The sequence below is a fragment of the Schistocerca gregaria genome, chromosome 11, assembly GCF_023897955.1.
Source record: "Schistocerca gregaria isolate iqSchGreg1 chromosome 11, iqSchGreg1.2, whole genome shotgun sequence".
NCBI classification, from domain to species: domain Eukaryota; kingdom Metazoa; phylum Arthropoda; class Insecta; order Orthoptera; family Acrididae; genus Schistocerca; species Schistocerca gregaria.
In genome coordinates this window covers 67,941,373-67,967,544 of record NC_064930.1, presented here as the reverse complement: position 1 = coordinate 67,967,544, position 26,172 = coordinate 67,941,373, and the positions used below count along the sequence as shown (strand labels likewise).

At 39.6% G+C, this 26,172-nt stretch overlaps 1 protein-coding gene across 5 annotated transcripts in view; it reads right to left on the bottom strand.

Annotated features, from left to right (window-relative positions):
- Window positions 1–26,172, bottom strand: part of LOC126295208 (histone acetyltransferase KAT2A) — a 298,502-nt gene that overhangs the window by 1,960 nt on the left and 270,370 nt on the right. For all 5 annotated transcript variants that reach the window (XM_049987541.1, XM_049987542.1, XM_049987543.1 and 2 more), the window contains one exon: window positions 25,681–25,771. In XM_049987541.1, the coding sequence (XP_049843498.1) occupies window positions 25,681–25,771 (91 nt within the window). The remainder of the gene's footprint in view (window positions 1–25,680; window positions 25,772–26,172) is intronic.

Below are 26,172 nucleotides of genomic sequence, written 5' to 3'. Positions count from 1 at the left end.
GCGGAGATTAACACACTGCAATGATAATGTCATCAGATTATAGTGGTAATCTATGTTACTAAGCTGCAGGTGGCCATCTAATGACTTCTAGTGCCCACAAAAATTTTATTTTCAGTAACGAAATAAATCTCGGGTGAACAGCCTGGTATGAGTGTGCGTAGGACCCAATATTTCGGCAATCGACCACGTTCCCATCATTATTTCGAGCAGTTAGTCCACGAACCCACACGAATTGTAAATGGTTGCGAAAACATACTTGACCTCTTGGCCACAAACAATCCAGAGCTGATAGAGAGCATCATGACTGATACAGGGATTAGTGATCACAAGGTCATTGTAGCTAGGCTCAATACCATTTCTTCCAAATCCATCAGAAACAAACGCAAAATAATTTTATTTAAAAAAGCGGATAAAATGCCACTAGAAGCCTTCCTAAAAGACAATTTCCATTCCTTCCGAACTGACTATGCGAATGTAGACGAGATGTGGCTCAAATTCAAAGATATAGTAGCAACAGCAATTGAGATATTCATACCTCATAAGTTGGTAAGAGATGGAACGGATCCCCCGTGGTACACAAAAAAGGTCTGAACGCTGTTGCAGAGGCAACGGAAAAAGCATGCGAAGTTCAGAAGAACGCGAAATCCTGAAGATGGGCTAAAATTTACAGACGCGCGAAATTTGGCACGTACTTCGATGCAAGATGCCTTTAATAGGTTCCACAATGAAACATTGTCTCGAAATTTGGTAGAAAATCCGAAGAAATTCTGGTCGTATGTAAAGTACACAAGCGACAAGACGCAGTCAATACCTTCGCTGCGCAGTGCCGATGGTACTGTTATCGACGACTGTGCCGCTAAAGCGGAGTTATTGAACGCAGTTTTCCGAAATTCTTTCACCAGGGAAAATGAATGGAATATTCCAGAATTTGAAACACGAACATCTGCTAGCATGAGTTTCTTAGAAGTAGATACCTTAGGGGTTGCGAAGCAACTCAAATCGCTTGATACGGGCAAGTCTTCAGGTCCAGATTGTATACCGATTAGGTTCCTTTCAGATTACGCTGATACTATAGCTCCCTACTTAGCACTCATATACAACCGCTCGCTCACCGATAAATCTGTACCTACAGATTGGAAAGTTGCGCAGGTCACACCAGTGTTCAAGAAGGGTATTAGGAGTAATCCATTTAACTACAGACCTATATCATTGACGTCGGTTTGCAGTAGGGTTTTGGAGCATATACTGTATTCAAACATTATGAATCACCTCGAAGGGAACGATCTATTGACACGTAATCAGCATGGCTTCAGAAAACATCGCTCTTGTGCAACGCAGCTAGCTCTTTATTCGCACGAAGTAATGGCCGCTATCGACAGGGGATCTCAAGTTGATTCCGTATTTCTAGATTTCCGGAAAGCTTTTGACACCGTTCCTCACAAGCGACTTCTAATCAAGCTGCGGAGCTATGGGGTATCGTCTCAGTTGTGCGACTGGATTCGTGATTTCCTGTCAGGAAGGTCGCAGTTCGTAGTAATAGACGGCAAATCATCGAGTAAAACTGAAGTGATATCAGGTGTTCTCCAGGGAAGCATCCTGGGACCTCTGCTGTTCCTGATCTATATAAATGACCTGGGCGACAATCTGAGCAGTTCTCTTAGATTGTTCGCAGATGATGCTGTAATTTACCGTCTAGTAAGGTCATCCGAAGACCAGTATCAGCTGCAAAGCGATTTAGAAAAGATTGCTGTATGGTGTGTCAGGTGGCAGTTGACGCTAAATAACGAAAAGTGTGAGATGATCCACATGAGTTCCAAAAGAAATCCGTTGGAATTCGATTACTCGATAAATAGTACAATTCTCAAGGCTGTCAATTCAACTAAGTACCTGGGTGTTAAAATTACGAACAACTTCAGTTGGAAGGACCACATAGATAATATTGTCGGGAAGGCGAGTCAAAGGTTGTGTTTCATTGGCAGGACACTTAGAAGATGCAACAAGAGACAGCTTACACTACACTCGTTCGTCCTCTGTTAGAATATTGCTGCGCGGTGTGGGATCCTTACCAGGTGGGATTGACGGAGGACGTCGAAACGGTGCAAAAAAGAGCAGATCGTTTTGTATTATCACGTAATAGGGGAGAGAGTCTGGCAGATATGATACGCGAGTTGGAATGGAAGTCATTAAAGAAAAGACGTGTTTAGTCGCGGCGAGATCTATTTTCGAAATTTCAGTCACCAACTTTCTCTTCCGAATGCGAAAATATTTTGTTGAGCCCAACCTACATAGGTAGGAATGATCATCAAAATAAAATAAGAGAAATCAGAGCTCGAACAGAAAGGTTTAGGTGTTCGTTTTTCCCGCTCGCTGTTCGGGAGTGGAATAGTAGAGGGATAGTATGATTGTGGTTCGATGAACCCTCTGCCAAGCACTTAAATGTGAATTGCAGAGTAGTCATGTAGATGTAGATGTAGATGTAGATCAGCGCATTTGATGATGGCAACGTGGTTGATTGCTGAAATATTGTGTCCTATGCACACTCATACGAGGCTGTTCACTCGAGATTTATTTTGTCATAAAATACGCCTGGAAAATTGAAGACTCACATTATTTTCAGTACTTCATACAATTACTGATTGAATTTAAAAATTTAAAATGCTGCCATAATGTGATCATTAACACACACAATCTTACGAGGGTAATCACAAAAGTAAGGTCTCCTATTTTTTTATAAGTACACAGACCTGTTTATTTCTACAATTGTTTACATCAGTTTACAGCTTGAATATTTAGCTATTTTTCAACATAATCACCATTTATGTTGATGCATTTTTGTAGATGCTGTGGCAGTTTTTGTATGCCCACGTCATACAAGCTCGCCACCTTGCTGTTCAGAAAGTTATGAACCTCTTCTTTCACCTCATCAAAGCTGAATCGCTTTAGTGCCAAATGTGTAAATTTGTATGCCCAAGTTTCGTCACCTGTGACAATTGAGTGCAGAAAGTTGTCCTGTTTGGCTGCAAGGCGGTGAAGAAATGCGCGGGAAGCATCGACTTGTTACCGCATGTGATCCTCGGTCAGCATGCATGGCACACATCTTGCGCACACCTTCAGGTAGTTCAATGTTTCCGTTAAAATTCTGTGAGTGGTGCTTAGGGAAACCTCAGGACCCAACGTGCAGAGATCGTCCGGGGGGATCCTGCGATCTTCACGCATGCTTTGCTCAACCTTCAACACTGTCTCCTCAGAAATTGAGGGTCTCCACTCCTTTGTTCACCGTGAATTTCGGTCTGACCAGCTGCAAACTCTCTACACCACTTACAAACATTTTTGACATCCACGCACGACTCACCATACACTTCCGTCAATTGGCGATGGATTTCAATCGGCGCAGTGCCCTTTGCGTTCATAAACTGAGTAACTGCGCACAATTTGCACTCGGAGGTAACATCCGACGGGAGCTCCATTCTTAATGGTTGCCAAGCCAAGACTGAGCGCCTCAGCATTGCGACCGCATGTTGACACACAGCGCGTGAAGCACTCTTCATAACGGTGTGACCGACTGCCACACAAACAGAGTTCTGTACTTATAAAAAATAGGAGACATTACTTTTGGGATTACCCTCATATTTTAAAGGTTTAACACAATAACTCAAGTATTAAAGTTACATACACAGTTTCCATCTCGATGCAGCACACCTCACTGTGCATGAATACCCAGACAATATTCATCTAGTATTTTGAGACTGAGAGTACTTAGTGATATCCACAAAATTTTACACATAATTTCAAATCTTTTCAAAACTTTCTCTTGCTGGCACCAACACAAAATAATGAAAGGAAAAAAGTTTATCGATTACTACATTTCTGTGTTCGTGCAATAGAGCTCCAGCACCAGCCACGACATATTAATTTATTACATCTTTACTACTAACTCTATTCACAACACATTTTGCAGACAGTAACCACACAATTAAATGTACCAGCACAATTATATCACTGTACAACACACAGTTCAGAGAAGCCAGAGCTAACCTTTTTTACAGCAAAGTGCAAATTACCCAGACTACACTCACCCAACATTAGGTAGAGAGGGCACTTAGCGACTTTTGAAAAACCTTAAAATGTTTTTCAATTTTTCTCTCACTGAAACTGCTACAAAGTCATGAAAGGAAAAAAGTTTACCCTTACTAAATGTCCATTGTTCATGTGGTGAAACTTCAGAATCAACCATGATATTTTATTATTTCTTCACTACTATCTATTTGCTACCTATTCTGCATCCAGTAGCCACATATACTGCTGAAGATACTTGCAAAATTTTATAACTGTATATCACATGGTACAGGAGAAAGACCAACTTTTCAGAAAAATGTAAATAATTCTCAACATCGGTACTATAAATTTTTATAGAATTTAAAAAAACTGTGTTTAATGTTGTTTGATATATGGAAATTTGATTATTTAAAGAATGAGGGGTGGGTTACTGGTAATCACTACAGTAAATAGTGCAGTTTAAACGTATAGGAAGCGCTACATGCTCAGCAAACTACATAAAGAGGGAGTAGTGTTGTGTCTCAATATGAAACACAGAAATGTTTTACTCTGTAGAGCCATCTGTTTTAGACAATTAACCCCCGAGTTGAATTAGATAATAATTAATCCCCCCCACACACACACATTATCACAAACCTTAGCACCTAGCTAAATTGTAGAACGAATGACTTTTCTTGGATATTTAGTGTGTGTGTGTGTGTGTGTGTGTGTGTGTGTGTGTGTGTGCGTGTGTGGAAGGAATACGTTGTGCATCACAAGTGCTGCCCACAGCTCCTCCTCAGATAAGAAAACTAACTATCCACAATGAGGGTATACACTAGTTACAAAACATGCTTTGCTTCCTCTGCATTACTCCTTTCCATTGCAGCACTTGCCTGATTTAAAATCAACCAAGTTGAAATGTCAGCATTATACTTACTGTCCGTAAATCACATCATTGCTGCAACCCTTACTTCTGAACTGGCAGAAATTGGAAGACTGAAGGCTGTTAGTGCTTGTGTCTGACCACAGCCACATAATAATAATAATAATAATAATAATAATATGTACAGCACTATGGCAGCCTTTATGTAATTACTGTTGGGTCCTGCTGCCAATTAATTCATTTATCTGTTTCGAGGCGAGTTTTGGCTTTTGATAAAATGTGCACTCAATACAACATTATTCAAAACAGTCACTGATGGCCTCCCATGCTGATGGGCATAAATGGTCTTGTGATAAATCACATCTGTAACTGTGAGACAAAAGTCATCCACTGTCATTAACTGAAAGAAGTCACATTCGCACAAAACTCTATTGAGCATTACAACTCACAGTAAAACATCTCTTTGGGCTTTCTGAACAGCCCCTGCAATGCGTTACACCTATCTGTGGAGGAGTTGGTCATTGTTTTTCTTTGTAGCAGGGCTTGCAATCACAGCACATGTAAACAATGCAGGAAACGTGCGAGACACATTTGTAGCAATTATCAAGTAACCATGTATTTTGAATGCATGGCAATAAAGTGAAGATGATTATACTTAATTGATCACTGGTTCAAGTAGATGAACAGAAACCAGGAAAGTAATAAATATTCATCACAAAATTAAAAACTTGTGAACGTAATCTTAACCCATGCTTGAACATAGATTTTATTGAGATTTTTGTTTATTTGTTTGTTTAATAATAGCTAAAAAGGTAAATTTTGTTCATTTTATGTGTAAATGCAAAAAAATAAAGATGTCTGGTGAGTATACAAAGAGTTTATGTTACAGCCTAATTTGCAAATAAATATTTACAAAGCTCATGTGTACCAACAAGGAGTGTTTACGGGTGCATGCTTTCTAGTGTTAACTGTAATATACTTGAGATCTGCTGGACAAAAAACTGTTGGAAGTAAATACAAGTCAGACCTACCTACAAGAAGGGTAATAGAAATGATCCACAAAACACTGTCCAATCTCATTAACTTCCACTTGTTGCAGAATGCTAGAACATATTCTGAACTAAAATGTAATGAGGTATTTCAAACAAAATGACCTAAATGCCAACCAGCATGGTTTCTGAAAACACTGTTTGAAAGAAAACCACCCTTTGCTTTCATCATATGACATCCTGAAAACCATGGATCAAAGCAGTTAGGTAGACACAGTATTTGTTGACTGCTGGAAACATTTGACATTGTATCACATCCACATTTATTCACAGATGTACTATTGTGTCCGGTGTTTATAAAATTTGTGGGTGAACTGGGGATTTATTGGTAAGGAAACTCAGCACATTATCTTGGATGGGCAGTCACTGACTAATGTAGAAGTAACTTTAGGTGTAAATCAGGGAAGTGTGTTGGGATCCTCGCAGTTAACATTGTACATTAATGACAGGTTAGATAGCACCAATAAACCCTTGATTCTTTAATGAATTGAACTAACATGTATAAAACAGCTGCAAATGTCTGATTACTTTACAAATGAGTTAATGTGTTAAACAGTTGATATTAAGCATGTAAGCAAGAAAAAGTTTAGAAAAATGTTTCAAATTATCCATAAAGTTTGTTGGAAGTCTGTAAGTATTCTCATTATGAATCACTTAATGAACATGGTCTTGACAATTTGTGCTCCACTTCAAGCAGAAGCAACTTTTTGAGCCACCTAAATGTTTGTGATATCATACCTCCTGAACTGTGTGTCGTACAATGATATAATTTTGCAGGTACAGTCCATGACATATGTAGATACTGTAGAGACAGTCTGTCTGAAAAGAGTATTATGAACAGAGTTAGTAGTAGAGAAGCTTACTGTAATGAAAACAATTACATAAATGTTTTGCTGTGTGAAAACAAAATTTTAGAATGCTGTACATGCTGTCACAGAAAGTGTGGGCAAGTATAACAAGTTTTACATGAGGATTTAAAATAAGAATGTTGTGGATGATGAAATGGCATTGTACACTTTTAGTTGCATTCATAATACTACAGGTGACCTGGAGGTGGTAGTTAGGCTAACGAAACTGGTCACCACTGTAAAAAAAATAATTTTAATGTTAAATGCCTGACGACTTATCCTGCTGACATCCCATTGGTCCCCATACCTCCAAACCATTTCTGTAATGTCTTGATGGATCTTCCTCACTCACAGCACCAAGATATTCTGTAATAGAGCTGACACGGGAGTCTGGGAAGTGTAGCTTTCAGCTCACTCAGCTGTCCAATACTCTGAAGTTACCCACCATATTTGTTACTATATTTTCATAAGCAAGATCAGTGTAGTTGCCAAGGAAATTGGCAACTCCTTCGAAGTATCGAAGCTAATCTCTCAAAGCCTTTCATTTTGTCTTAAAATTTTTGTCTTTCATTAGTTTACAAAGTTCAGGATTGACAAAAATTCCTCTTCTTGTCTTAGCTTCTGATAGTCTCAGAAACCTACATGCCACACATTTCAAAGAGTCACCATCTTTTGGTAGAGAATAAATTGTTCCATAATTTCAAGTTTTATATGGATTAGAGACAGGACTATTTTTTTTAAATCCACCAAAGAGTAAAATACTACATTTTTCCACAACTTTTGGCATTTGGCTTGGCCAGCATTTCCAAGTGCATTCCTTATATTTTGCTCAACTGTCCCATAGAGAGGTAGCTCTATTATACAATGAGCTGACAAAGGCATGGGCTACGGATATGCACATGTACAAATTGTGGTAGTAGTGTGTGCATGTGATATAAAAGGGCAGTGCATTGACAGAACTGTTATTTGCACTCGGGTGATACATGTGAAAAAGTTTCTGACATAATTATGGCCAAATGACGAGAACTAACAGACTTTGAATGCAGAAAGGTAGGTGGCGCTAGACACATGTGACATAACATTTCAGAAATCATTTGAGAATTTAATATTCTGAGATCCAGTACAGTACTGTCAACACTGTACTGAGAAATACAAAATTTCAGGCATTGCCTCTTATCACAGAAAACACAGTGGCCGATGGCCTTGATGTAATGACCAAGAGCTGTGGTCCAGAATGAGATTTTCACTCTGCAGCGCTGTGTGCACTGGTATGAAACTTCCTGGCAGATTAAAACTGTGTGCCCGACCGAGACTCAAACTCGGGACCTTTGCCTTTCGCGGGCAAGTGCTCTACCATCTGAGCTACTGAAGCACGACTCATGCCCGGTACTCACAGCTTTACTTCTGCCAGTATCTCGTCTCCTACCTTCCAAACTTTACAGAAGATCTCCTGCGAACCTTGCAGAACTAGCACTCCTGAAAGAAGGGATACTGCGGAGACATGGCTTAGCCACAGCCTGGAGAATGTCTCCAGAATGAGATTTTCACTCTGCAGCGGTGTGCGCGCTGATATGAAACTTCCTGGCAGATTAAAACTGTGTGCCAGACCGAGACTCAAACTCGGGACCTTTGCCTTTCGCAGACAAGTGCTCTACCAACTGAGGACGGGGCGTGAGTTGTGCTTCGATAGCTCAGATGGTAGAGCACTTGCCCGCGAAAGGCAAAGGTCCCGAGTTCGAGTCTCGGTCGGGCACACAGTTTTAATCTGCCAGGAAGTTTCAAGAGCTGTGGTGTTTGCACAGAGTTGACAGTGGTGACAGACAAGCAGCGCTGCATGAAATAACCAGAGAAATCAATGTGGGATGTACAAGGAACATATCTGTTAGGACAGTGTGGTGAAATTTGGCGTTAATGAGCTATGGCAGCGGACGACCGATGAGAATGTCATTGCTAACAGCATGACATCATCTGCAGAATCTCTCCTGTGGTCACGAAAATATCTGTTGGACCATAGATGACTCACACACCATGGCCTAGTAAGGTGAGTCCCGATTTCAATTGGTAAGAGCTGAAGGTAGCGTTTGAGTGTGGTGGAGACCCCACAAAGCAACGGACTCAAGTTGTCAACAAGTGTGTGTAGAATCAAGTCTTTCGTGATGGCACTCATATGTAAAACGTTCTGGGTTTTCTTGCCATGCCAAATCGGGATAAAATCTCAAGCTTTCGACAGTAGCCTCCATTGTCGTCATCGTGTGGTACTGACTGCCTTCACTGCTGTGGTGGTGGCCTTATATAACTTTTGTACGGCTTCTGATTGGTCAGTGATTGCATACTGCTGTCACAGATGGTGTCAATGTATGCACTGGTGGGCCACCGCTTCCGTGGGAACGTAAACCATGCAAGGAATGTCTCTGTTGCTTCTCTGCATCGAGCACACATTTCCGTGCACCGCTCACATAGTATCTGCTATCATGGTGAAAGTTCTTCTTGCTCATTCTTATTTCAACAGCCTCCTTAATAACAGAATCACAGTATGTGGAGGCATGGGACAAAATTATTGTTTTGTCGAACAGTATTTTATATTTGTTCGCCAGGCTGTGCTCCGCAATTGCCGATTTCTCTAGTTATGTATTTTTAATACACTGTTAGTGTTCTGCACAGCGGTCGGAAATGAAACAAATGGTTTGACCTATATAACTGCTTTCACACTCACAGGGGATATTATAAATTCCAGGGACCCTGAGGCCGAAACAGTCCTTAACAGGGTGCATCGTCTCCTTAATTTTCTTAGGAGGATGAAAAATCGATCTTATACCCTGTCTACCCAGGACTCTTCCGAATTTGCTGGTTATTGTGCCACAAAATGGAAGAACCACAATCGGTGTTTCATCCTGTGAGTGTGTAGAATTTTCATATTTCCTTTTCTTGGAGAACATTGCCTTTACATTGCATACACCATAGCCATTCTTTCGGAATGCGTACTTCAGATGGTTAATTTCAGACTACAAGCGGTCCTCTTCAGAAACAGTTTTTGCTCTATACACCAATGTGTTCAAAATGCCTCTCTTCTGAACAGGGTGATGGAAACTCTGTGCATTCATGTATAAATCGGTATGCATCGGCTTACGGTACACAAGAGTGGCAGACATGCCTGTCGGTGTACTAAAATGACTAAGAATGACAACCTTCCCTCCTTCTCCACCTCGACAGTCAACTGGATGTTTGGATGAATGCTGTTCATGTGTTCCACGAATTGTTCAAGATCTTCTGCGTCACTTGGCCAGACCATAAATGTATCGTCAACATAACGATAAAACAAGGATGGACAGAGGGGAACCGAATTTAATGCACATTCTTCAAAATTCTCCATAAAAAAGTTAGCCAATGATGGAGACAATCGAGAGCCGATTGCCATACCGTCCATCATTTCATAAAATTTATTACCATACAAGAAGTAGGTAATTGGCATCACATGCTGGAACAACTTTATAGTTTCAGGAGGAAAAAAATCTGCCAGCATTTTCAAAATGTCATCCACAGGAACTTTTGAGAACAGCAATACCACATCCAGCCTGACTAAAACGTCATCTGGACCAACTCTAGTATGTCTGATTTTCTCAATGAATATCTGGGAGTTTTTGATGTATGTTCACACTGGCCGACTATAGGAGTCATAAACTTTGTTATGAATTTGGCCAGCGTGTAGGTAGGAGAACCAATTGCACTGACAATAGATCTCAAGGGAACATTATCCTTTGGATCTTCGGTAGTCTGTACAACCTGGGAGGTCTAGGAGTTCAGACTCTGAGATTTTTCATAACACCATCTGGCAGACCAGAATTATTCAGTAGGTCCACGGTTTATCTGCTGTATGTCAAAGTTGGATCCTGTTTAAGACATTTGTATGTAATGTCCTCTAACAGTGGTGTCATTTTGCTAAGATATTCGGTAGTATTAAGAATGACGGTGGTATTTCCTTTGTCCGCTGGTAATACGATAAGATCTTCATCTCTCAGAAGTAAACGGAGCCCCTCCCTCTCCTCTCTACTGATATTAGTTCTAGGAGGCTGGCGACTGATAATAAGTCTCACTTCGTCAATATCATCCTGTGCAAGATGCCGCAACGGCTGCTCTACTCCACTAATAAGATCCACAATGGGTATAGTACGTGGTGTAGGAGCAAAATTCAAACCTTTATTAAGTCTCGGCCTCAGCAGCCCTGGAATTTATAATATCCCCTGTGAGTCTGGAAGCAGTTATATAGGTCAGACCATTCGTACCATTTCCAGAACACCAACGCCATATTAAAAATAGAGAACTCGAGAAATCGGCAATTGCGGAGCACAGCCTCACAAACAAACATAAAATACTGTTTGACAAAACAAAAATTTTATCACATGCCTCCACATATTGGGATTCTGTTATGAAGGAGGCTGTTGAAATAAGAATTAGCGAGAAGAACTTTAACCGTGATAGCGGATACTATCTGAGCAGCGCACGGAAATGAGAGCTCGATGCAGAGAAGCAGCAGAGACATTCCTTGCAGGGTTTATTTTCCAGCGGAAGTGGTGGCCCACCAGTGCATACATTGACACCATCTGTGACAGCAGTATGCAATCACCGACCAATCAGAAGCTGTTATATAAGGCCACCACCGCAGCAGTGATGGCAGTCAGTATCACATGATGATGATGATGATGATGATGATGATGATGATGATGATGGAGTCTACTGTCGAAAGCTTGAGATTTTATCCTGATTTGACGCAGAAAAAACCGAGACTGTTTTACATAAGACTCTGTGCAAGCTGGTGGTGGCTCTATAATGGTGTGGGCTGTGTTTTCATGGAATGGATTGAGTCCTCTGGTCCAGCTGAACTGATCACTGACTGGAAATGGTTATGTTCGGTTACTTGGAGAACATTTGTAACCATTCATGGGCTTCATGTTCCCAAACAACGATGGAATTTTTATGAATGACAATGCACCACATCACCAGGCCACAACTGTTTGTGATGCATTTTACCAACAATCTGGACAATTCGAGCAAATGATCTAACCACCCTGGTCACCCAACGCGAGTCCCATCCAACATTTTTGGGACACAGTCAAAAAGTCAGTTTGTGCACAAAATCCTGCGCCAGCAACAGCTATCACAATTTTGGATGTCTAGAGAGGGCGCATGGCTCAGTATTTCTACTGCGGACTTCCAGTGACTTGTCGAGTCCGTGCTACATCCAGATGCTGCAATACACTTGGGAAAAGGAAGTCTCACACAATATAAGGAAATTCCCATGACTTTCTTCACGTCAGTGTAGACCTAAACTAAATCAGTTTTTCACAGCAGGCTACATTACACAACATCAAAACCAAAACTGCTGTTATAATGATTAGATAGCTCCATTCCCAATTTGTGTCAAAATTTCACATGACTGAATATTTTAAGTACTTTGTTTGAAGTCAGCCCTCAAAAATACAAAAGTGTAATCTTTTAGGTTTGAAAAAAAAGTTGAATTGTCAACCCGTGTTATTGTCAGTGCACACTTTGATTTTGTCATGAAAGGTATGACTTGCTGAAGTCATAAGTGTCTGTTGCTATTACAGTTCTCAAGTAAATAATGTGGCAAATATACTTCAATGTTTTGGACAAATGCTATTCAAATTATATATTTCTCTGAACTGCAGTTTCTTGGAAGTTATGATACAGTGATGCACTAAGCACTGATGTAAGCAAACTATTATCACTGTTTTAAAATATAGGGTGTACATGAAGTTCGGGAACACTTTCAATTATTTACTACACAAGAACCAAACATTGTACAGATATCATACATATGTCATTTTGAAGAAAAACTCTGAAAGTTTTTTTACATATACCACCACAGTGTAGTTTGGTAGTTTGCCAATACTCAGCGCTGGTCACAAACATGGCAAGTTCAGGTGCAGAGCGAGCTTTCTGTGTGTTGGGAGTTCGGCAAAAACAGGTGTGCTACAGCTGTTCAATGGATGTTTATAACCAAGTACAGTAAGAAGCCACCGACAAGGAAGGCCATTTACCACTGGCACAACAAATTCATTGTGCCTGTAGTACATTGGTTTTGGTCGAACTCCAACACACAGAAAGCTCTCTCCACACCTGAACTCACCACGTTTGTGACTAAAGCTGTCTATCAGCAAATTACCAAACTACACTGTGGTGGTATGCATAAAAAAAAAAAAAAATAAAAAAATAAAAAATAAAAAATAAAACAAAAAAACTTTCAGGGTTTCTCTTCAAAAGACATATGCATGATATCTGTACAATGTTTGGTTCTTGTGCAATAAATAATTGAAAGTGTTCCAGGACTTTATGTACACCCTGTATTCTATTAGTATTATTATTAAAATGATAGACATCTATGGGATGTTAACTGTCAATTGCATGGCTGCTTTTTAGGAAACCAATTTCAGTGAATCAATGTATTTAGGGGTAGGTTCTGACACACAAAATACTATGTAACCAGTTTTTGAGGTGTTCAATATTTTAGGATTTGTTGCCATATGATAAGAAGCGGAAAATATTTATTAGTTATTAACTGCTGAGTTGCAGAGGCAAAAAAGGTAAGGTGCGCTCTGATTAAACATCATTTTACATACATTAAAAATCTAACTAGATGTGACATAAGTGGCAGAAATAATTCTGCTCTTTCAGCTGCATTTGCATGTTTATGTACACTTGACCTTCAGCAAAGATTACCTATTTTCAACTGTTTCTGACAATATGATGACACTAAACACAGTACTGCTCAATGCAGCCAGACTGTGTGCGGCCAAATGACATAATCATGAATGTACGAGTGGTTTCCTTAACATTATATGTAAATTAACAGTTTGTTGCCAAATGGCAACACCATGCAATAGAGGTTAAAATTGGTGTGATGGAGAGTTGTACTTTGATTTTCAGGAGTGAGGGGCAGGGTGTGTGTTTGTGTGTGTGTGTGTGTGTGTGTGTGTGTGTGTATGTGGGGGGGGGGGGGGGGGGGGGTAGGTTATGCAAATGTTTCCAGTCAAGTTTTCGGTCACAACTTTACACATAAAGCACTGCAATTTCTGGAAATGCTGCTAACAACAAAGAAATTGTTTTGTTTTCAAGTGCACTGTCAAAATCATCTGTGACTACTCACACAGTTTCAGCCTCTTACGCACATTGCTGTAAGTCACTGCACTCGTATAATGCATCTTTGCTAATTTGGGCAATAAGTCTCCACTACTTCCACAAATTCTGAAGATTAGAGTTTAATGTCCCATCGACACTGAGCACAAGCTCAGATTAGAGGAGGATAGGGAGGAAAATCAGCCATGCTCTTTCAAATGAATGATCCTGGCATTTGCTTTAGCTAACTGAGGGAAATCAGAGAAAACCTAAATCTGGATGGCTGGATGGGAATTTGAACCAGTGGCCTTGCACGCTTTCTCAGATAGAGAACTGAATTATTTACTTTATTACACTTTTAGTCTTGGACAGCCTGATCACTCACTAAACAATGTATGCACTATCATGGGGTTATAAATGGCATCACAGAAACCAAATGATGCTGGTAATCACAGCAAGCAAATTTTACACTGTATGAGTGAAACAATGAGCATAGCTTACTGATACAATACACATACTGCCATGACTTCAACAGAGGGATGAGGTCACACAAATAATCTATATAAATAAGAACATAAATGTATGTTTGTTCAGAATTGTGTATCCTCGAAATTTTCTGACTGTGCTTTGAGATTTTGAAACAATTTTGCAATCTAATACACGTGTATTATTATATATTACATTTATGGTTTCTATGCTAGTACAAACATATATGTTCCTTGCTTCATAATCTCAAATCTCCAAAAGTTCTTCACGGACTGTTTCAAAATTTTGACACAACATTGCATTTAAATACCCATGTTTTTATGTCCCCACTGGAATGCCATGTGGTATATATACAATATAAGTGTAATAAATAGAAATATATATTGGGAGAGATAAAGGTGTGAAAAAAGTCGAAAAAGTGTTGGTTTGAGATGAGCTATGTTGATCCTGTGCTGACCTTAGGTTGGTGAACAACAATGGGTGCAAAGGTTAGGTAGTTGTGTTGTCTCCAAAACACGTTAAAGGGTGGGGAAATTCAGGAAAATTTCGAAAAACGTTTACAAAAAAAGTCTCGAAAAAAAAAAAATTTCGAAAAAAGTTTCGAAAAAAATACGTGTAAATGTATTCAAAGGACTGGTTATGTACTGGCGGGTTATGAAAATGGGGCTAACAATTGTTTGATGAAGTAATAATAACGTTTAAACCTGTGGGAAGCTGCTAAAAAATGATCGGTTACGTGGGAAAAACGGGAATGGAAATAAAACGAAAGTTGTTGGAAATAGCTAAGATGGTTGTTTAATGGGTGAAAGGAACTGAAGCTGTGAAGTAGTATTCACGAGTTTACACGAAATGTTTGTAAACTTGGAACAGTGGATTTTATAGCAGCGGTTATGTTGAAAGCGTTAAAAATTTTTAGGTTATGGTTTGGAAGTAAATTACGTATTATTGAGTATAATTAGGCAGGATAAAATGTATGGTAGATTACAGAAAAAGGGAAGATGAATAGAAAGTGAAACTACTTGTACAAACAAAAAGAGAAAGTAAGATGATAGAGAAGATTTTGAAATGCTACAGAGACAATAACAAACGTAATTGTTGGGTTCAAATTAATGATGATGTAAATAAATGATCATTCAGACACATATGGACTATAGACTTTGTAATATATGAATATATTTAAAATATCCAGCAATGAAACATTAGCAAACAGGAAAGTTGTATTTATGGCTCGTTAGTTTGTAATTAGAAGGTTATGTACCAGATTTGCCGGATGAAGAAGTTAGCAGAAGGACAGAAGAATGCAATTATAGTGCCAATGCTTAAGAAGGGCGACAAGAGATTAAATGGGCAGACAGGAACTAAAGTTGGAGACTTCAAAGTGGGGTATAGGAAGGGAAAAGGATTTTGAGAACAGATGTTTATCCTGAAACAACTCATAGAACACAGGACCTTTAAGAACAAAAAACAGTAGTAACGTTTGTAATCTTCAAGAAAGCAGACTACTCCACTGACAGAGTCTCCTCGAAGCATTCCAAAGAACATAGGACTAGATGGCACTACACGAGAACAGATAATGTAAATTCTGACCCACACACATAAAGGTGAGGATGAGATTCAGTGGACCACTAACGGATATTTTAAGGTCATGACTGGTGTCAAACAGAAAGATGGATCGCAGTATTGTCACAAGTTTCCCCAAGTGAAATTCCCTGATATTTCCCTGATTTCCGGACAAGTATTATAGTTTTTTCCTGACAAATTTTAAGATCTCAAGGGTAAGTAAAGATGCAAGTTAACAAAAAAAGGAAGAACTTCGGTATTTCCCACCCATGTGAGCAAAATTTTAAATACTAACATCAACATATTTTTTAATGAACTGTTTTCAGATGGAGAAAGCAAGCCAAATGGTATATGTGATTCATTTAGACCACTGTCGTTATATTACTTCAATAAAACAAAACACATTTGGTTGGTGTCACAAGTCAGATTTAAAATACCTTCACTGATTTCAGAAATAACCCCAGAAAAAAGTAGGCCTCCTGAAAGAAATGTATAACGCAGGGAAGAGTTGTGTAAACCAACAAAAATGGCTCTGACCAGTATGGGACATAACATCTGAGGTCATCAGTCTCCTAGAACTTAGAACTACTTAAACCTAACATCACACACATCCATGCCCGAGGCAGGATTCGAACCTGTGACCGTGGCAGTCTGCGGTTCCGGGCTGAAGCATCTAGAACCTCTCGGCCACTACGGCCAGCTGTAAACCAACACAATAGGTGTGTGTTATGTCTATTATTTTATAGGTATTGTGTTTTTTTCTCCCCCCCCCCCTCCTCCCTTGAGAAATATATGAGTACATAGCGTATAAACCACCAGTGATTGTCACAGTTTTCTTCTTGTCATCATTAATACTTTCAAATATACAAATTATTTTCGAAGTGCCAAAGTCTACTAGAATAAATAAAAGTACTGTACAATGTACTTGCAGTGAGACAGTTGCAATTCCTTAAATCTATCGCTCATGGTCTCTGACCCGCCGAGAATCACTGAAGTCCTGGGTCCGTGGATAAACCACAAAAATCTGCCACACTATGCCACACGCAATCAGACCTGACCTGCAGGCAGATCTGTGAGGCTAGAATCGATGGGCAGGGCTTGCAAATTAGTGGGAAACAATGGGCTTCAGATCGGCAGGGCCGATCCATCAGAGATAACCACAAAAATGGTCTGTGGTTTTGGCCTGTCGTGGAAGTCTGCTCGTGTAACCAGCTATTCACCTGCCACAGACACCATGTTGATGAAATGAGACTGCGGTGATCGATCTCTGCAAAAGATAACTTGCACAAATACTCTGAGAGTCAATACTAATGAGGACAGGTAGCAAATCGGTGTAAAGATGATTGCCGAGCCACAGAGAGGCACACAGAAAAGACGATCACACTGTCACAACTAAATTTTCGGCCATAGCCTTTGTCAGAAAATGAGAGTGCACACACTTTCACATAATCACTCACGCACACACGACTGCCATCTCTGGCCGCTGTGTCAACCGTCTCTGAGAATCAGATCCAAATAAACTATTCCTCACACCTCCCTAGCCCTTGATCATTCCCAAATTAGTCTACTGTAATGTTCGTTTTATCAATATATACATATTAGGTTGGTGCATAAATTTGTACCACTTTTGTTTGGCAAGTTGGTGTTTCAGTTGCTATGGGTTTATTTATTTGTTTTGACATTAGTGACTCTCCACGCACGTGAATATATTCACAGTTCAGAGAAGATTATTTAAACACATTAATCCACATCAGTGTGCTAGAGAACTGGCAAATGTGTTGAATTGTGACCATTCCACTCTCGTGCGATGTTAGTAAGGAATGGGAAAGGTTCAAAAATCAAGTCTGTGGGTACTGCATGCTCTAAGCCAAACTCACAAAAATCAGTATGTGGTCATATCAGTATGTAGTCAATTGGCCCTTGAACAATGCTGACCATTCCTATCCCGTATTGCTACTGGTGACAAGAAATGGTGTCCTTATGCCAATGTACGGAAAAGAAAGGAATGGTTAAGCCCCAATGAAGCAACAATTCCCCATACAAAGTACTATCTGCAAACACAAAAGATAATGTTACGTATCTGGTGGAAAGCAACAGAGTGGTGTATTACGAATTGCTTCCCTGAGCTGTAACCATCACCGCTGACATGTATTGTCAACAACTGAGGCGTCTTGCTGATGTATGAGAACAATGACCAAGAAGGCTGTACAAAGTGATGCTATTTGACAATAATGCCAGCTCACATTCTGCTAGACCAACAGACAACGAAAAACACTATGCACTAGTTGGATTGGGAAGCCATTCCACACCCACTTTATTCACTTGATTTTCACCTTTTCCATCCTCTATCTAAGTTCAATTTCAGATGAAAATGCGTTCCAAAAATAGCTCGACAAGCTCTTCGCCTCAAAACTGTGTGATTTCTACAGTGGCAGAATAGGAAAGGAAGTCTCTGTTATGTATGAGGGTCATTCTATATTTAGAGAGACAAATTTGTCTGGGGAAAAACCTGTTAGTAAGGCAAGTTTGGTACTTTTATAGCTTTAAGTTGGCAGCACTGGGATGAGCCCTGATCAACTGATGTATTAACTTTGTTTTGTTTATAACCTTAAAAATACATTTCAAGATGGCAAGTATGATTGAAACATCCACATTAGTTGAACGACGTTATGTTGTTTGTTTTTTACTTGCTGAAGGCAAGAAACCGGGGAATATATACTGCACAATGTCTAAAGTTTATGGTGAAGGTCGTATGAATTGTGCACTTTTAACAAGTGGGTAGAGCAGTTCAAAAACGGTCAGGACTCAGTGATTGACAAACACTGTTCTAGCTGACCAATTGCAGTTTCAACTCTCTTACTTGAAAGTCAAATTGATGACAGTACACGTGCCAACCGCCGAGTGACTGTGGAAATCATGGTTGATAAGGTTGAAGTTAGTACTGTTACAGTTCATAACATTATCTGTAACAAGCTGAAGTACTGCAAAACATGTGTAAGATGGGTCCCAAAGGAGTTAACGCAGCTACACAAGGAAACAAGGTTGAGAGTGTGCCCAGAGCTAAAGGAACGTTATGAAACAGAAGGTGAACACTTCAACAAAATTTTAAATTGGATGAAACTTGGGTTAACTATTACGAGCCAGAATCAAAGAGAGTGGAAGAACGCCAACTCACCGATCAAGAAAAAATTCAAAACCAAAGCATCAGCAGGAAAAGTCACATTGATTCGTGTTTTGGGATGCTGGAAGTCCAGTTTCTTGCGATTGCCTCGAAGAGCAGCATACAATGAACAGTCAATACTACTCGGATTTGCTTTTAAACACAGTGAAGGCAGCCGTGAGAGAGAGACGACATGGGTGTCAGAGGAGAGGTGTAGATTCTCCAGCAGGACAGCACACGTCCCCATATTGCTCAACTAACCCACGAAACTGTCGACAAAATGGGCTGGGAAGTACTGCCTCATCCCCCTTACAGTCCTGATTTAGCACCCAGTGATTTCCATTTGTTTGGTGCACTGAAGGAGGCATTACGTGAAAAGAGGTTCCAGGACAACAAGGACGTAGGAAAGTTTGTGGGAAATTGGTTCAAACATCAAGATAAAGAGTTCTTTACAGCTGGAATAAAAAACTTGTAGCTCATCGGGACAAGAGTGCAAAAATGTTCAAGGGGATTATGTTGCAAAGCAGAAAAAGTATTGTTTTGCAAAAATAAATGCTTTTTTCTGCAGACCAATTTGTCTCTTTAATTATTCATATATCTTCTGTTTACTAAACTTATGGAAAAACACTACGGACTTAAATTCAAAATTAACAGCCTCAGTTGCGGAGTTACCTAGATTTACCTAGGTTTCAATTGGGATAACCCAACCTTCTTCAGAATTACACTTACTAATGTTTGTCTATAATGGACATTGTCAAACTAAAAATACAAATACACCAAGTGTCGTCATATTTTAAAAACTTAACTGAAACTGCCTCAGCCCCACTTCCCGACCGCGATGCGGCAGCCACGAGTGCTGTACTGGAACTCAATGACAATGTCCACTATGGACAAACATTAGTAAATGTAATTCTGAAGAAGGTTGGGTTATCCCAATTGAAACCTAGGTAAATCTAGGTAACTCCGCAACTGAGGCTGTTAATTTTGAATTTAATATTTATACAGTTGCTGACAGGGCCGCGAAATGCTGAAAGTATTGAACTACGAACTTAAGCACCGACCTAATAACAAGAGGGCCGAACAATAACCAGTGCCTGAGAAGTGCTGCTGCATGGCTGTAATGGTCAGGTGGTGGCAAGGCTGCACTGTCCCTGCTGGAGGATTGGTTATTCTGTGTGTTTTACTGTCCCTATTGATGCATATTGATCAATTGAATACTGCACTCGACTAATTTGGTATTATTCTGCCAAATGGTCTTGTAAAAATTCCAGTTTAATTTTTTTTATGGGAAACAAACTGACACTTGCTGTCGACACTGAGTGAAAAATGTGACAAGCAGTGTCTGCTTAGGCTGACTCCAGCTACGCAGTGCAAAAATGAAACTGCAAGTATCTAAAACACCAGCAAAAATGTGCCTGCGACTCTTAGGAACAACACCCTGTGCACAGTAAAAATAAGATATCTAAGGACATAAATATCAGACACTAAAAGACAACAGTGACAAAGGCAGTACTATGTGCAGCTAATTTAACACTATGAATATAATAGAGGGAAACATTCCACGTGGTAAAAATATATATCTAAAAACAAAGATGATGTAACATACCAAATGAAAGCGTTGGTATGTTGATAGACACACAAACAAACACACAAAATTCAAGCCTTCGCAACCCACAGTTGCTTCATCAGGAAAGAGGGAAGGAGAGGGAAAGACAAAAATATGTCGGTTTTAAGGGAGAGGGTAAGGAGTCATTCCAATCCCGGGAGCGGAAAGACTTACCTTAGGGGGAAAAAAGGACAGGTGTACACTCGCACACACACACATATCCATCCACACATATATAGACACAAGCAGACAGATGTGTTTGTTTGTGTGTCTATCAACATACCAACGCTTTCGATGGTAAGTTACATCATCTTTGTTTTTAGATATAATTTAACACTATGAGTATTCATTAAATATTGCTATATTTCTGTAAAAGAGCGTGTAAAATCAATTTGAACACTTTCATTGCCAGCAATGAAAATTATCAGATCCTTTTCCTACAATAATTGTTCTGACCTATCTCATGTGAGGGGAAGAGATGATGTCAACTCAGACATGTCTGTGCGTCTGTAGCAAGTAGTTGTAGTTTTGTAGCTCGTGTGGGCATATGGAAGTTGTATTAAAGTTGAAACTGAACATTTATCATAAACCAGTCGTTTGAAGCTAAAATGAATTATTTTTGTTATTTAGTAGTTAAAATCACCCACTGAAATGTCACAAATTTGGAAAGTTTCACATTTATTTGTACAGGAAAAACTTGAGACAACAATCATACCTTGAAGAAGACAAACAAGGAGCAGATTTATAATTTGTCAACATGGGCACAACTTATTTCAAGGTTATGCAAAACAACAAACATCAGTAGGAACTGATGTGCCTTTGCAGGTGTGGTCATTCTAGTATTCGCCTGCATAAAAATTGCATGTCCGCCAGAGCAAACGGATATCAATGGACGATAGAGAGCAATGTCGCTGGAGTGCTGTACTCACATAGTGAGTGTGCCACCATCTCACCACATGACCTGGGGACTGGATGTTTGTGTCGTCGTCATCATCATCATCATCATCATCATCATCATTTGTGACAGTGGCTAGATTGGACTGTATAAGAAATTGGAGTGCGAAAAAGTTGGGACTTTGTACAAGCGCTGATGAACGCACAGCTGAGTGCCCCACAAACCAAACATCACCACCACCACCACCATGTGATTACACAGGCCAATAGTTTACTGGCACCTGGCACAAATACTCCCAGTCATCGACCGCTCAGTCAGTCATGTGCTTCATTACTATCTTCACCGTACTACTCTCTTCTCGTTAACAACTTCGCCTTGGTATAGGTTTTCCTCTTTGGTCTCAATTTGGATTGTGACTCATACTTGACCGGTTAACAGTGCTGTGTTGAAAGCTCATTGCACTCCATTGTTGCATACGTTGTGACTGACTTGCTCTTGTTGAGTCGAGTCTGCCGTCCGGTCAACCTGTTGCTCAACTCGGAAGTGTTTTGAGTCCTGTCTGCAGGCGGTCTTCATGCTGTGTGTCATCCTAATTTCCTTCCTGTTTGTCTGACATGTGTAATCAGTATCCGACTAGTTGTGGATATAATGATTCTCCTGTTGAAAGACCACGTCCCAGTGTGAAGGCCTAGGGAAAAATAGTACTGGAGCACACGCACAGTATCAGGAGAAAGCAGACTGGAAAAGTAGGTTGACTTACACAGAAGATTACAGCAACCAACCACTTGTTATAATGCTATTTATTTACTGAAACAGAGCCGTAACCTGTTTCAAACAGATAGGTTCATCATCAGATGGCAAGTTAATGTTTTACATTACATTTCATGTTTTGTTTCCCCACCTTACGAAACTTGCTTAGGGTGGTGATGCCAATGCAGGTTGCTTATCATAAAAAAAGTGCATTATACAGTTTTCGAAACTTCCTCGCAGATTGAATCTGTGTGCCGGATCGAGACTCGAACTTGGGACCTTTGCCTTTTGCGTACAAGTGCTCTACCACCTGAGCTACCCAAGCACGAGTCACGACCTGTCCTCACAGCTTCAATTCTACCAGTACCTCATTTCCTACCTTCCAGACTTCACAAAAGCTCTTCTGCAAAACCTTGCAGAACTAGCACTCCTGGAAGAAAGTATATTGCGGAGACATGGCTTGCCACAGCCTTGGGGATATTTCCAGAATGAGATTTTCACTCTGCAGCAGAGTGTGCGATGATATGAAACTCCGATGGTAGAGCACTTGCCCATGAAAGGCAAAGGTCCTGAGTTCGAGTCTCTGTCCGGCAGACAGTTTTAATCTGCCAGGAAGTTTCATATCAGCACACACTCCGCTGCAGAGTGATAATCTCATTCTGGATACAGTTTTCGAGTTTGCAGTATGATAAGTAACCTGCACTGGAATGTAATGGTGCGGAATCTTCAGTGGCATTACCACTCTAAAGAAGTTTCATAAAATGTAATGTAAAACATGAACTTGCCATCTGAAAATGAACCTATCGGTTTGAAACTGGTAATGGCGCTGTTTAAGTAAATAAATAGCTTTATAATAAATGGCTGGTTGCTGTAATCTTCTGTGTAAGAGTTGACCTACATTTTGTACACAGCCACAGGCTCAATATATCAGTTTTTGATAAAATAGCAGACTGGAAAAGGCAATCAATTAACGAAGGGTTTTGCAACTAGGAGCCCTAGCTGCTTTTGATTCTTATGGATTGTGGGATCATGGTCTACAAAACTTCTTGTTCCTGTTGTTTCATCTAGAGCTGCGTCTGACAGTGGAGATACTCCTGGTTTCGATGAGTGGGGTAAGCAATGTGTAGCACAAGAGAAAAGACAGAGATCTAGAAGGCTAAGTTAAGGAAAAATTGGTTGGAATTGATGACCAAGGTGGAAAAGGTGGGAAACTGGAGGCAAGTATGCACTGATCAGTAAGCCAGAGATCAATGACAAAGGAGGCTACAGGAAAATGATGGTGAGTGTAATTAAAGATGAATTAGTAGAACAACATGATACATTAATCTACTACACAATCTGATACACTTTTTGTGACACATTATGTTTATGAAGACATTTTTATTATTTGATCGCTTTGGTTATTATTCTTTTGGCTATATGGAAAGTTAATTAACAGTACCTTTACCCAATTTTTGTTACAGCAATGACTGTCATGTCATATAAGCACATGCTATAGTCTTAGTCCTTTTGTGAAGTAGAATAAAAACACAAAAAATAACTATACATGACAAGAGACTCAAATACAAATGTTAGCAAAGCATAATCTAATCTAATTATTTTTTTTAAATTAAAACTTTATAATTTTAATTGTTAAAAACATTTACAATGTAAATTAGGAAGCCAAGGAATGCAAATTTCTTAAGTTTCACTTTAAAAATTGTAATTATGATCTGTATATAATAGAGGAAAACATTCCATGTGGGAAAAATGTATCTAAGAACAAAGATGTAACTTACCAAACGAAAGCGCTGGTATGTTGATAGTGACACTAACAAACACAAACACACACACAAAATTCAAGCTTTCGCAACCCACGGTTGCTTCATCAGGAAAGAGGGAAGGCAGGGGAAAGACGAAAGGATGTGGGTTTTAAGGGAGAGGATAAGGAGTCATTCCAATCACGGGAGCGGAAAGACTTACCTTAGGAGGGGAAAAGGGATATATATATATATATATATATATATATATATATATATATATCCTCTCATATACAGACACAAGCAGACATATGTAAAGGCAAAGAGTTTGGACAGAGATGTCTGCCTCTGTACTTCCGTCTCGACTGACATCTCTGCCCAAACTCTTTGCCTTTACACGTGTCTGCTTGTGTCTGTATATGAGCGTGTGTGTGTGTGTGTGTGTGTGTGTGTGTGTGTGTGTGTGTGTGTGTGTGTGTGCGCACGCGCGCGATTGTATACCTGTCCCTTTTTCCCCGTAAGGTAAGTCTTTCCGCTCCCGGGATTGGAATGACTCCTTATCCTCTCCATTAAAACCCACATCCTTTCGTATTTCCCTCTCCTTCCCTCTTTCCTGATGAAGCAACCGTGGGTTGTGAAAGCTTGAATTTTGTGTGTGTGTTTGTGTTTGTTAGTGTCACTATCAACATACCAACGCTTTCGTTTGGTAAGTTACATCATATTTGTTTTTAGATATAACTATGTTCTGTCATTTATACCATAGTTCATCTAGATAATTTTGTAATTACTAATCATAATTCTAACTAAATTAAAATGTTTCTATCAATAAAGCATGTACTGCTTTACATTGTTAAGAATATAATTATACTCCAGCAGCTGTACCCACCAAACCAATACTTTACTACTGCCAACTGAGTACAGTGCCACCAGTAGAACGTCCATGGAGCTGTTTTAGCACTAGTCACATGGAGTTGTAAAAATTTGGACAATTATGTGAAACTGGAACTTTTGCTCTTTAAAAAGATTAATTATAAACAGAGCTCGAGTACTTAATAGAAGAAGTTACTACTCTCAAACTGCAAAATGTAGATGCCTGAATATTTCCAACTACAGGAACTCAGTAAACCTGTAGCATTCTATGATCTAAAGCAATTCAATTATATTGCAAATAAGCTTAATTAACAGACAGAAAACCTGACATTAGCAATTCCGAATATTTTTAAATGTTTTTATTTTATGTTATGATGTAATGATAATGATTATAATTAGAGCAATTTGATTACTAGTGGAGCAGAGAGGATAAGAGGCTACTGAATACCTCAGAAGAAGAGAGCGAGAGAACAGAATGGATGAAGAGGTTCTGGGATAAGAAAAAGAAAATGCAGTCCATGAAATCTCCTACAAAGGCTACAATGTAAGAGGCAGCAGCTTACTGAAAACCAGCTCCTATGTTACAGTTGGTTTCCAAATGTTTTCCTGTATGTTTTTTCTAAAACATACATGGTTAGAAAAGCAAAGAAGATAGTGACACTCACCCATAGGGTACTTAATGTGGTCATAGTAGTCTGGAACCTCCAGTTTGTCCACAGGCTTCAGGAAGGGCCACGCCGCACTGTGGTTGCGAATCTGCAAAAAGAAGAACAGAGGGTACTGTGATACACCAGTCTTATTACTTACTGTGTCTCATACGTACAAAGTTACCAGAAATAAGGAAAATAGCTCAAAATCATCAAACAAATTTTATCAGCTGAAAAGCAATATATGATAAGAATTATGCCAGGTGCAAACAAACTCTTTCTTCAATGAGGAAAATTTAAGTTATCAGAATTAAATAATTACACATCATACATTTAGATGGCTAGAGGACAAGCGTAAGGATATAGAGGCTTATCTCACTAGGGGTAAGATAGATACTGCCTACAGGAAAACTAAAGAGACCTTCGGACAAAAGAGAACTACTTGTATGAATATCGAGAGCTCAGATGGAAACCCAGTTCTAAGCAAAGAAGGGAAAGCAGAAAGGTGGA